Source organism: Lissotriton vulgaris, chromosome 9 (genome assembly GCF_964263255.1).
Source record: "Lissotriton vulgaris chromosome 9, aLisVul1.2, whole genome shotgun sequence".
In the NCBI taxonomy this organism is placed as follows: Eukaryota; Metazoa; Chordata; class Amphibia; order Caudata; family Salamandridae; genus Lissotriton; species Lissotriton vulgaris.
The window spans coordinates 1,099,917,835-1,099,930,107 of NC_141697.1; the positions used below are offsets into that span (position 1 = coordinate 1,099,917,835).

The window sequence follows — 12,273 nt, forward strand, 5'->3', positions numbered from 1 at the left end:
TAACAAACAAACTTACAGGTAGGTAGCCATCTGCACTTGGAGGGTGTTTGTGGGTGCGAGGGAGGGAGGGAGGGAGGGAGGCCTGTCTCACTACTCCCAGCATGCCCCCTTGTCCCACAGCCCAGCAGCATGGAGGCCTGCCCCACCCAGGAGAAAGTGTCAGCCATTGCACTGTTTAACAAACAAACTTACAGGTTGGTAGCCATCTGCACTTGGAGGGTGTTTGTGGGTGCGAGGGAGGGAGGGAGGCCTGTACCACTACTCCCAGCATGCCCCTTGTCCCACAGCCCAGCAGCATGGAGGCCTGCCCCACCCAGGAGAAAGTGTCAGCCATTGCACTGTGTAACAAACAAACTTACAGGTTGGTAGCCATCTGCACTTGGAGGGTGTTTCTGGGTGCGAGGGAGGGAGGGAGGGAGGCCTGTACCACTACTCCCAGCATGCCCCTTGTCCCACAGCCCAGCAGCATGGAGGCCTGCCCCACCCAGGAGAAAGTGTCAGCCATTATACCCTGCACGCTCACCTTACAGGTATGTAACTACCGTTTATCTTCATGAAGTGTGTGTGTATTAATCGATTTACTATTGTACAAAATGCATAGACAATCAACCTTTAGGACACCATGATCTAACTATCCACTATGTAATGTAACACGATGTTGCCATGATTTGTACAACTGATGACAGCACAATGCACTAGTGTACAGACAGCTGATGATACACAGATGACACAAACACTGACCACTCCCCATCTACTCCACAGGTGATGAAGAACTCGCTGCTGGGGACAACACCAACGACCCGCAGAGCCAGTCTCCACCTCCGACACATGGACTCACAGATGCAGACTCCCAGGACAGTATGGACGATGAGCTCCAGCCCGGCACATCCGGTGTTCCACACACCCAGAGGTCCCAGGCCCCCATCCTCCCCACCACCACCTCTGCTGCAACGACAACGCAGCAGACCCCTGCTGTCACAGCCTCTGCCTCCACCGCAACCACCACCGCAGCCACTGCCACCAACACCACCACGACCACCAGTACCACCTCCCGCACCCTCCCTGTCCCTAGGGATGACCAGCCCACACAAACAACTGTGGAGGGCAGGGAGCCAGTGCGTGGCGCACCAGTGGCGAGGGAAGAGGTTCGTGGCAGCAGAGCAGGTGGGAGGGCCAGGGCCAACACCAGACCTCAGGCGGAGTGGACACCATCCCTGGACCACTTCACCAGAGTTGTGGATGCCTATCAAGAGGTCCAGGGACAAAGTGGCCGGTCGGAGGAATTTTTCAGGGAGCTCATCCTGCTGATGAGGTCCATCAATAACCACATGGGACAGATGGTGGACCTCATGGGCCAGCAAGTGGCGTTGCAGAGGGACAGGCCTGTGTCCCAACCATCACCGACATCCCCTCCTGTTGTGCAGCAGGATGCCAGTCCACCATCCTCCCCTGCGCCAACAGAGAGGGGCGAGTCCTCTGACGCCGCTGGCCATTCAGCAGGCCCCCCACCGCCAAAAAGATCTAGGGGGCGTCCAAAGAAGAGCCTGGGAGTCTCTGGAAGCCAAGCACCTGCCACACGCCAGTCACGGAGCCAGCCTTGAAGACAACCCTCTCCCCAACTGCATTGACTCTTTTGGACTATCTTTCCCCACATTGCCTTGGCAATGGCACCTGTCTGTTGGACTGGGTCACCACATTCATGTGGTGTCTACTCTTGCATCTCAGCGACCATGACTGTCAACTCACTGCTCATTCCCCACCTTCCTGTAAATATTCACGCACAATTCACATGTCCACCCCGTAAATAAAATACCTTACAATCCAGATTTTGTGTAGTGAATTCTTTAGTGCATAATTTACAATGATGATTATGTCCATGATATGTAAACATGATGTACAGTATGCAGGGCAGGAACACGCTGGAGAACCTAGGGAGACACAACAGAACTACAGTCACTGGTCTCATCGTGGCAACACACACAGATCACTGATCCACAAATATCCTAATTATCACAGGTACCCTACACAGTGTCTATCTGAAATGCTGTAATGCCGTCCATAATACATCTCCGGACGTAACGTCCATTCCAACAATCCCATACATAGGTGACAGAACATGTGGCTATTGGGAACATCTGCGCATAACCATTCATAAGATAAGCTAAGACACTAGACTATGTAGACGTTGTAACTCGTCACACACCTTCAAGTGAAGTAGCGTTGGATTAGCTGCTGCCGTTGGTCAACTCCTTCCTCCTCTCCACTCTCCTCATCACTGGATTCAGGTCCCTGAGCAGGTTGTGGCCTTGGTTCCTCACCGTCATCCAGGAGCAGGGGGACCCCCTTGTGGATGGCCAGGTTGTGTAGCATACAGCATGCCACAACGATCTTGCACACCTTCCCAGGCGAGTATGCAAGTGCGCCTCCAGTCCTGTCAAGGCACCGGAACCTTGCCTTCAGCAGCCCAAAAGTACGTTCAATTACCCGTCGTGTCCTGCCATGGGCCTCATTGTAGCGGATCTCTGCAGGTGTCTGGGGATTACGGAGTGGGCTCAACAGCCATGGCCTACTGGGATAAGCTGAGTCCCCTGTGGAAAAAAAAATACACATTGCAATGTTGTACGGCCACAGTAAAGGCAGTGACACACAGCACGCGATAGCAGTTGTGTAACTCACCCACAATCCAGGCACGTTCGGGATGCAGATTCTCCATCATCCGTGGCACCATGCTGTTCCTCATGATGAAAGAGTCATGTGCGGAACCGGGATACTTAGCACACACATGTGAAATTGTCATGTCTGCAAGGCACACCACCTGCACATTCATGGAGTGGTAGTGTTTCCGGTTTCGAAAAATGTGCTCCGTCGCCTGCGGTGCCACCAGAGCCACATGGGTGCAATCTATCGCACCGACTACATGTGGGATGTGCCCAAGTGGATAGAAGTCCCCCTTAACGGCAGCCAATTCATGTCCCCGGGGGAAATGGATGTAGCGATTCCGATAGATCATCATGGCCTCGAGTACATCCCTCAGCACCATGCTGAACATGGGCTGCGACATTCCCCCAGCGTTAGCCACGGTCTCCTGGAAGGAACCAGTTGCAAAGAAGTGTAGTGCTGCCATTACCTTGTGGGCGGGTGTGAATGCCGTAGGATAGTGACGGCGAGGCTGCAGGTGGGGCTCCAATAGATCACACAAGATCTTCAATGTCGGTCTGTCCAACCGGAATTTCCTGATGATTGCCTCATTCTCCATGTCCTCAAGCACAATCACCCGACGTAGGAGTTCTGGCCTCCTCCTAGTTCAGGATTAAAAACAATAGGTCAATGACAAGCATCATGAGATGGCCATAGCACAAAACATCATTGATGTAATGGGTAAAAAACAATGGCCAGAAAGCTGCATGGCACATCTGGTTACATGGCTGCCCAATAGCTACACACAGAGGGCAGGCCTCTCCAGTGACAATACCCAAGTGACAATAATGTGGATACAATGATTAAACGAGTGACATGCGCAGACATGGAGCTACAAGAGCCACAAATCTAATGTGACTTAACATGTCTGTCATACCCATCTGCCGTACCTGCCAGACCTCAATGCATCATGTACATTGTGGAAGCATTCATCAACACAATGATCACAATAGCAGGGACACTTCTGGTTGTGTGCATGATCAGTTCTGAATGCACAAGTAGGGTGACCAACTGGCATTGGTCCAAATTCAGGACGGTGAGTGTAAAAATTCAGGACAAAGGGTCAAAATTCAGGACACAAATTCAGGATAGGAGGTCAAAATTCAGGACTAAACTTCAGGACAATAGGTACGTTTTACAGACACATCAGAGGTCGCGCAATAGTATATAAGTAAGCCCAGCCATTTCCAAACATATTCAACCATTTGCAAACCTACCCATCATGTATCCTTCCATCTATCATTTCACTCATCCATCCCCTCATCCATCCTTTCACTCATCCTCCATTATCCATCCATCCACCCTTTCACCCTATCCATCTGTACACTTATCCATCCACTCTTCATCCCATCCATCCATTCACTCACCTATTCAGCCATTTACCCTTTCACCAATCCAGCCATCCTTTCACTTACTAATCCTTCCACCCATCCACTCTTTTAGTCATCCATCCATCCTCCCTTTCTCTCTCCATCGACCCTTTCACTTAGCCTTCCATCCATCCATCCAACTACCCATCCATCCATCCATCTACTCATCCACTCATGAATCCATCCATTGCCCCTATCACTCATCCATCTATCATTTCACTCCTTCACACATCTATTCATCCTTTTGTCCATCTACCCTCCCTTTCACTCACTCATCCATCCTTACACCCACCCTTTCACTCATATGTCCATTCATTCACCCTTGCACTTATCAATACATCAATACATCCATCATTTCACTCATCCACCTACCCCCCATCATCCACCCACCCACTCATCCATCCATCCTTTCACCCACCCACTCATCATCCATCCATTCTCTCATCATCCATCCATACATCCTTTCACCCACCCCCTCATCATCCATCCATCCACCCACCCCCTCATCATCCATCCATCCATCCTTCCCCTCATCATCCATCCTTTCCCGTCATCCATCCATCCTTCCCCTCATCCATCCTTCCTTTCATCCATCCTTCCTTTCATCCATCCTTCCCCTCACCCATCCATCCATCCCATCCATTTATCCTGCCCCTCATCCATCCTTCCCCTCCATCCATCATCCTTCCCCTCACTCATCAATCCATCTATCCTCTCTCATTATCCATTTAGTCAATCTTTCATTCATCCATTCACCCTTTCACTAATTCATCCAGCCATTCACACATCCCTTCACTTACTTACTCGCCCACCTTTCCATATTAATTTTGAGCTGAGCCCTTTTGAGAAGAGGCCCATCAAGAACTTCACCCTCGCTGCAGGGGCCGTTCCAGGACTGGTACAGAAGCCACCCAGGGCAGAGACAGGATCCACCACAGGGGGGGACAAGAGCCATCACAGGAGAGGGTGGACTGGAGCCACAACATGGGGGACAGGAGCAGGAGTCATCACAGGAGAGGGAACGTGATCCACCAGGGTGGGCACAGGGGTGGCCATGCAGTATTCTAGTATCATCTTGGGCTTCTCGCCCCCTCCTGCACAAGCTCCAAAATGCCATCCCCCACTGTGATATACAGTACTCACAGGAGATACTCTAAGAGAACTGATTGTCCTCCATACTTTGTTAATCAGTGTGGGTGCGATTGTGCCATTTCTTTATTGTATTACGTTATGCATGTTTGAAGAACCGAGGTTTGCTTACAAATTAGTGGCAGTAAGTAAGCTCGGTGAAGAGAAGCAGGTGCTGCCTCGGTGTAATCAGGGGTGTAATCTGGCCGAGTCTCGGATGTTTGGGGCCCTGGGTAGAAATGGAATGTGCGAGCCCCCCTCTAAATAGCAGATACAAGACGCATTCAGGGATGTTTGCATGTGAATGGATGCCCCCTGCTCCTGAACCTGCGCCCCTCCCTCTGTCACCTTCAAGCACCTCTTAACAGCTCATCAAGGGCTGGAGGTGTGAGGGTTGCCATCCCGCTGTGCCTCTACAGTGCTGCTGGGGGTCTGAGCTTTCATGCAGCATCGGAGTCAAGAAGGGAGGTGGGGGAAAGCTGTGCCCGGTTAAAATTACGGACAAATGGCGTCCGTTAAAGAATCCTTCACGGACAACGGACAGACAGCCAAAATTACGGACTGTCCGTGAAATTTACGGACGGTTGGTCACCCTATGCACAAGTCAGGTACGATACAATGCAGTGCCACCAGCCTGGTCAAGGTCTGCACTGACCAACAACACATTAAACCTCACTACATCTATGTAGCGCACCTGACGTCTGTCAATTATCAGCACCCATCAAAAGCCTTACTAAAATGGCACAAACACATGCTAAAGTGGCTCAGACTGAACGTGCGTCCTCCTGTGGATGCAATGGCTCTGTGGCATCGTGTGTACAATGATGTGCCCTACACCATGTAGCTGCATGGCACTTATACATTGTCCATGATTGACATACACAGCAATGTGTACGAAAATGCCAGAACCTAGCGCCAGTCCCTGGCGGTGTGACCCCAGCACCACCATCTACCCAGCCAAGGTAGCCATTGGCACATGGACTGGTGTCCATGCCGCTGGCTAGGCTCCGCCGCATCAGTCGCGGTACGTTGCATTGCATACAGCCAATGGCATGGGCGTTCAATGTGGCATGATGCAGATTTGAATAATGCGGAAGCGGCGCGCCGCCGCCGCGGAACGCCGCCGCCGCGGAGCCGGTCATTGGATGCTTTTGAATGATGCACCATCGCGGTAGCGCACCCCGGACACCCGCGGTGCGTCACCGCCATGGTGCATTGCTTACAGCCAATGGCATGGGTGTTCAATGTGGCATGATGCAGATTTGAATAATGCGGAAGCGGCTCGCCGCCGCCGCGGAGCCGGTCATTGGATGCATTTGAATGATGCACCATCGCGGTAGCGCACCCCGGACACCCGCGGTGCGTCACCGCCATGGTGCATTGCATACAGCCAATGGCATGGGTGTTCAATGTGGCATGATGCAGATTTGAATAATGCGGAAGCGGCGCGCCGCCGCCGCGGAGCCGGTCATTGGATGCTTATGAATAAGGCTGACCCAGACAACCAATTGTAGCACCTTATCAGCTTCCTAACGATCCCATGGGCCTATAAATCTGTGGGAGTGAGCCACACATTCCCACTGCTCACAGAGCCTGCTGCCTGAGACCCTCTCCTGCTGCTGCCTGAGACCCTCTCCTGCTGCTGCCTGGGACCCTCTCCTGCTGCTGCCTGGGACCCTCTCCTGCTGCTGCCTGGGACCCTCTCCTGCTGCTGCCTGGGACCCTCTCCTGCTGCTGCCTGGGACCCTCTCCTGCTGCTGCCTGAGACCCTCTCCTGCTGCTGCCTGGGACCCTCTCCTGCTGCTGCCTGAGACCCTCTCCTGCTGCTGCCTGGGACCCTCTCCTGCTGCTGCCTGGGACCCTCTCCTGCTGCTGCCTGAGACCCTCTCCTGCTGCTGCCTGGGACCCTCTCCTGCTGCTGCCTGGGACCCTCTCCTGCTGCTGCCTGGGACGCTCTCCTGCTGCTGCCTGAGACCCTCTCCTGCTGCTGCCTGGGACCCTCTCCTGCTGCTGCCTGGGACCCTCTCCTGCTGCTCACAGAGCCTGCTGCCTGGGACACCTCACAACTCACTTCCGCCACAGGTCTGCCATATCCACAGGGATGTCAAGAACAGATAAGATCCGTGCCAGTCCATTCACGAGTGAGGAGCTGGATGTCCTTGTGAACGAGGTGCTGGCACAGTACCCACGGCTGTTTGGTGGCCCCAATGTCGTGGTAAGTCACCATGTAGGGAGCTGTAGGGCAGGGTGGTGTCAGACGTGTATTCATGATGCAGCTGTATGTTATTTTGGATGTGTGGTGCTGACAAACACTGACAGACAAGATGTTTGCAGGTGGTGGGAGTGTGTGTTTTGCATTATGACTCTGTCCTAGGCCAATACTTGTAAGTGTGAGTGGGATGTGCTACTTTTTGGGGCAGACATGACCAACGGTTATTTGCCTTGTAGCTGGTTGGACAGTGTCCGCTTGTGATGTAATTTCAGGGTGCCCCTGTAGTCATAGTCAGTGTGCCCCACAGAGTAGGTTCAGTGGCTGCCCTTCCAAAGTTTGTCCATCAGCCAACTTACATGCTACAGTTGCTGCACACTGATTAGTGGATATGCCACATCAATGCCCTGTACAATTTATGATTTATACAGTGCTGTCGATGCATTTGTGTTGAATCACCATTCTTCAGTGTGATAATCATGGAGACTACGAAGCTCAATGTGTGCATGCATTCACTAATGTTTATGCCATGCAGAGTGGCCTTGTGAGGGTACCCCCAGTTCTGGAGGGAGGGGGGTCACTGTGCGTCCTGATTCAGTGTCTGGCTGCTGTACTGATAGATGCTGACATATGGCAATGTGTAAATGTTCATTAGTCCTTCTTTACTCTCATACCTGCAGCTCAAAGTACACCAACGTAAGGCTGTCTGGAGGGCCATAGCAGCAAAGGTGCGAGCCCTGGGGGTATCAAACAGACGACACACACACTGTCACAAGAGGTGGGACGACATCAGCCGGCTGGCTAAGCAAGTGGCAGAGATGAAGTTGGGGATGGTACCACGCACAGGGCGTGTGGCACGCCGCACCATGACTCCGCTGATGGCACGCATACTGGCAGTGACCTATCCAGACCTGGATGCACGTCTGAAGGGGCTTCAGCAGCAAGACAGTGATGGTGAGTATCCGGGGAGGGAGAGTTTGTCTGGGAGTGGATGCATGTGTAGAGTGCCTGTGTCTGCGGTGACACATGTGATGTGCGTGTGCTGCCATGCTGTGATATGTGATGTGAGTGGCAACTGTGATGTGTGTCTGTATGAGGCATTGGCCCACCATGGCCTTACTCTGCAGCTCCTGGCTGCAGTTTTCAGTCCTTGACATATATTTTGTTGTCCACATGGTCACTCTTCTTTGTGATGGTGGGTGTAGTCCCTATTATGCTGTACAGCTGTGTCCACTTAATGAGTGTTACACCATGTCAGTGTACTTTGCATGCACCTGCATGGTAGTGGCCCACACATCTGACAACAATGTGAACCCACATTGGCACATGGTGATTGTAATGGCCTATTTGACAATGTGGCATGTGTAGACAAAACAGGTGTGTGTATTCCCCTCTGGATCCCTTTAGGCTCTGGAAGTGGTGATGTTAGTTGTGGCTACATCATGTCCGTGGGGCAGGTCCATGTGGGCTAGGGGAACACCATCCATGGGCAGGGTGTAGTGCTGTGTGTCATCGACATTGGTCCACTCCTGCCTGTTTGTCCGCATGACAGGCTCAGTTGTGGTGTAACTGGTGTGTAGCAGCACAATGATTTGAGGGTGTGGTGGTTACCATGTAGCTCTAGGCCTCTCATGTGCTGCATTGCTCTGATATCGTGTGACCAGACTATGACACTTATACAACCATGTTTCTGTCACTAATGCAGATTCGGAAGACACCACGGCGGAACATGATCCTGAAAGTGGTGGGGAGACCAGCACGACAGCGGCAGCAGAGCAGGGTGAGACGGAGCAAAGTGACACTGACCACACCAGCGCTACTGAGGGTGACAGGAGTATGCATGAGGAATCTGTGGCTGAGACACAGAGTACCACTTCATCTGATGGCAGGGGGGATGAGTCCCTGTTAGCAGCCACAGGGGATGGGGACTCTGCTGCTGCATCTGACTACCAACGGCCACTGCCCACCCTCCCATCCACTTCCTCTGGGGCTGGCCGTATCCGTGTCACTAAGAGGGGACGTGTGACATTCACACATGGCACCGCAGCACCTGCACCTGTCCCCCCTGCTGCCCTCAGTGCAGAGTGCGTAGAGCTCCTGCGGCAACTTTGCGTGGGCCAGACCGCCCTGCTGAATGCCTTCAGTGCCCACGATTACAAAATAGGGCAGGTTCTGGCATTCATGGAGGGCATACACTCTGACGTGGGTGGCCTACATCGTACACTCCTGTCATTGTCAGGTACAGTGACGTCAGCCCTCCAACATGCCCCCTTTGCAGCTCAGGTGCCTGTGACGTCCACCCAGTCAGTGGCCACATCAGATGACAGTGAGCACTTGGGACATACATCAAGTAAACGTTACAACACTAGGAGCACAGCTCAGACCCAAAGCAAACAATCCCGTCCACAGACTCCATCCCCAAAGAAGGGCAGGGACCCCCCAATATGCACAGACCAGGTGGAGTCACAGAAGAGCAAGGCCAGAACAACATTGTGTCAGACATCAGGCTCACATGCTGCTGAGCCATCACCAGATATTGACTCTGCTATGCCCACAGAGGATGTGTGGGATGTCATGACTACACCTGGGGTGAACACAGGGACACACCCACCTACCACATCAACCCCAGAACAAAGTACATCGAGGCAGGTGGAGGGAAGCCCTGCTGTGACCAGCCCAGTCATTGTGGCAAAGAAGGGCAGTGTAGTGGCCATCCCTGGCAAGAAGGGACAGGAGGGCAGTGTAGTGGCCATCCCTGGCAAGAAGGGACAGGAGGGCAGTGTAGTGGCCATCCCTGGCAAGAAGGGACAGGAGGGCAGTGTAGTGGCCATCCCTGGCAAGAAGGGACAGGAGGGCAGTGTAGTGGCCATCCCTGGCAAGAAGGGACAGGAGGGCAGTGTAGTGGCCATCCCTGGCAAGAAGGGACAGGAGGGCAGTGTAGTGGCCATCCCTGGCAAGAAGGGACAGGAGGGCAGTGTAATGGCCATCCCTGGGGTAAGTGGGAAGGTGGTCACTGTGGGGGGTACACCTTCCAGAGAGGCTAAAGTGGCCCGGAGGCGTAGCCAGCACAAGCGTACTGCAGGATCAAGCACTTCTCCAGAGGGAGTGGCAGTGTCTGCCCCTGAAGTGGAACAGTTGGGGGGTGTGCAGGTGGTGTCAACGCCACTTCCCATCAACCCCATGACAGGGAAGCAAATTCATATTCCAAAGAAGTGGAAGGGCACCCCTCCAACCTCTCCCACCCACACTGTGTCAAGGGCGTGCATGACTCCACCTCCACGTGCCACGGTGCCACCTGGTCCGCACAGCCCTCCACCTTGCAGGCCCTCTGTTATAGCCACACCACATGTCCCTCTGTCACACCAGTCAAGTCGACCTGCAGTCCCTGACACACAGCCAGGTTCCACTCCACATGACAGCCAGGAGTGAGTTGTCAACACCCTCAGACGCCTGTGCCACACATAGGTGTGCTTCAGTACACCATTGTTAGCGATGTGGGTGTGGTCCAGGGCCTGTTGCTCTGATGTGCTGTACCCTGCCAAGGACTCTGGGCCTGTAGCTCTGATGTGCTCTCCCCTGCCAAGGACTCTGGGCCTGTTGCTCTGATGTGCTCTCCCCTGCCAAGGACTCTGGGCCTGTTGCTCTGATGTGCTGTACCCTGCCCTGCCAAGGACACTGGGCCTGTTGCTCTGATGTGCTCTCCCCTGCCAAGGACTCTGGGCCTGTTGCTCTGATGTGCTGTACCCTGCCCTGCCAAGGACACTGGCCTGTTGCTCTGATGTGCTGTACCCTGCCCTGCCAAGGACTCTGGGCCTGTTGCTCTGATGTGCTCTCCCCTGCCAAGGACTCTGGGCCTGTTGCTCTGATGTGCTCTCCCCTGCCAAGGACTCTGGGCCTGTTGCTCTGATGTGCTCTCCCCTGCCAAGGACTCTGGGCCTGTTGCTCTGATGTGCTGTACCCTGCCCTGCCAAGGACACTGGGCCTGTTGCTCTGATGTGCTGTACCCTGCCCTGCCAAGGACACTGGGCCTGTTGCTCTGATGTGCTCTCCCCTGCCAAGGACTCTGGGCCTGTTGCTCTGATGTGCTGTACCCTGCCCTGCCAAGGACACTGGCCTGTTGCTCTGATGTGCTCTCCCCTGCCAAGGACTCTGGGCCTGTTGCTCTGATGTGCTCTCCCCTGCCAAGGACTCTGGGCCTGTTGCTCTGATGTGCTGTACCCTGCCCTGCCAAGGACACTGGGCCTGTTGCTCTGATGTGCTGTACCCTGCCCTGCCAAGGACACTGGGCCTGTTGCTCTGATGTGCTCTCCCCTGCCAAGGACTCTGGGCCTGTTGCTCTGATGTGCTGTACCCTGCCCTGCCAAGGACACTGGCCTGTTGCTCTGATGTGCTGTACCCTGCCCTGCCAAGGACCCTGGGCCTGTTGCTCTGATGTGCTGTACCCTGCCCTGCCAAGGACACTGGCCTGTTGCTCTGATGTGCTGTACCCTTCCCTGCCAAGGACACTGGGCCTGTTGCTCTGATGTGCTCTCCCCTGCCAAGGACTCTGGGCCTGTTGCTCTGATGTGCTGTACCCTGCCCTGCCAAGGACACTGGGCCTGTTGCTCTGATGTGCTGTACCCTGCCCTGCCAAGGACTTTGCACTTCCCGATTGTGATTCACCAGTGCATAGTCTATGGCATTTGCACATGATTTTGAGAGTTGCTGTTGTCTACTTATGTTGTGTAGCTACATCTGTGCAATATGTGAATAAATACAGTACATTATGGTGTGTTTTCTCTGTCTCCTTACTGATTAAAGTCATTTTCTTGTTTGACTGAGTTCCATGGTCTATTTTGTACATCACCATTGCAAGGTTGTATGTGGCCA

At 53.6% G+C, this 12,273-nt stretch overlaps 1 protein-coding gene across 1 annotated transcript; it reads left to right on the top strand.

The window, feature by feature from the left end:
• Positions 1–8,048: 8,048 nt before the first annotated feature.
• LOC147692857 (uncharacterized) lies at positions 8,049–10,846 on the top strand. Its single transcript, XM_086936850.1, has 2 exons — positions 8,049–8,358; positions 9,110–10,846. Exons 1-2 carry the CDS (start codon positions 8,049–8,051, stop codon positions 10,831–10,833), a joined length of 2,034 nt encoding a protein of 677 aa, XP_086792976.1. The 3' UTR covers positions 10,834–10,846.
• The last annotated feature ends 1,427 nt before the right edge of the window (positions 10,847–12,273 follow it).

What these genes read in the sequence shown, in the direction of transcription:
- LOC147692857 (XM_086936850.1), top strand. Translation starts at nt 8,049, where the DNA reads ATGTTCATTAGTCCTTCTTTACTCTCATACCTGCAGCTCAAAGTACAC. An exon ending in TCAGCAGCAAGACAGTGATG is followed by an intron (nt 8,359 to 9,109) that starts GTGAGTATCCGG and finishes TCACTAATGCAG; the next exon opens with ATTCGGAAGACACCACGGCG.